The sequence below is a fragment of the Sinocyclocheilus grahami genome, unplaced genomic scaffold (genome assembly GCF_001515645.1).
Source record: "Sinocyclocheilus grahami isolate Dianchi unplaced genomic scaffold, SAMN03320097.WGS_v1.1 scaffold47877.1, whole genome shotgun sequence".
Taxonomy (NCBI): Eukaryota; Metazoa; Chordata; class Actinopteri; order Cypriniformes; family Cyprinidae; genus Sinocyclocheilus; species Sinocyclocheilus grahami.
In genome coordinates this window covers 1-1,019 of record NW_015525442.1, presented here as the reverse complement: position 1 = coordinate 1,019, position 1,019 = coordinate 1, and the positions used below count along the sequence as shown (strand labels likewise).

At 39.5% G+C, this 1,019-nt stretch overlaps 1 protein-coding gene across 1 annotated transcript; it reads left to right on the top strand.

Annotated features, from left to right (window-relative positions):
• The first annotated feature begins 6 nt into the window (after window positions 1-6).
• On the top strand, window positions 7-929 carry LOC107580858 (unconventional myosin-Ie-like). Its single transcript, XM_016266485.1, has 3 exons — window positions 7-130; window positions 546-721; window positions 805-929. The coding sequence occupies exons 1-3, from the start codon at window positions 21-23 to the stop codon at window positions 879-881; spliced, it is 363 nt and encodes a 120-aa protein (XP_016121971.1). The 5' UTR covers window positions 7-20; the 3' UTR covers window positions 882-929.
• The last annotated feature ends 90 nt before the right edge of the window (window positions 930-1,019 follow it).

The window sequence follows — 1,019 nt, the reverse complement described above, 5'->3', positions numbered from 1 at the left end:
TGCTCCGCCAGCAGTCCAGTATGGATCAGCCCACCCTTCCCAGACTCCGGGGATCTCGCCGCAGTCAACGCGAGAGCCAGACCTACGCTGATATGGGCTTCATGAATGTTCCTGATCAGGGAGTGGCTGGGTGAGATGACGGATCAACTGACTGCAAGAAATTCAGATACAAGCAATTAAAAGAACTATATACTGACTGAAGACTTTACAATCTTAAACCCTGGTTGGCTGGAACTCACAGATCAGTATGTTAGTAATTGTAACACACGTTTTTAAGAAATTAATTCTGTCATTCAGGTTATTATAGTATTTTTTTATTTCTGTTTTCAGTGTCATTTGAATTCAATTTGATCTTCACTCTGTCAGTATTAGTTTTTTCAGAGATACCTAAAACTTAAAATAATGTGCCAATTTTATTTATTATTTTACTTAATTTTTAGTCAGAGAAATTTAGTTTCAGTTTTTATGAGAATTGTTAGCTTTGATTTGAATGACAATTGTTATTTCAGTCTTTCAAAGGAAATATTCCCTTTGTTTTCTCTCAGAATGCATCGCAGACGTTCAAAAGAGTACAAGCCTCTTCCAGGTTCAGGGGGACCCAAACCCAAACCCAAACCCAGACCCCGCACCCCACAGTGCAGAGCAATCTACACTTATGATGCTCAGGACACAGATGAGCTAAGCTTTCAAGCAGATGATATCATAGAAATCACATATGAAGGTAATCTATTTTTATAACATTAAAAGTGAACTTTATACAGATTAGCAAGTGCTGCACTAACCCAAGATGTGCTGTCTACCCAGATCCTTCAGGTTGGTGGAAAGGCTGTCTTCGAGGAAAGGAAGGCATGTTTCCTGGCAACTACGTTGTGAAGATCTAAACCGGCATGCTATTAGACAGAATGTGATTCATAGCAGAAATTCAATCACGAAGAACAAAGCATCAGCGTTATATCAAAGCCACTGTGTGCCGAATCATATCCCCAAGATCACTGATGTTTACTACACAGGGTGCAAAA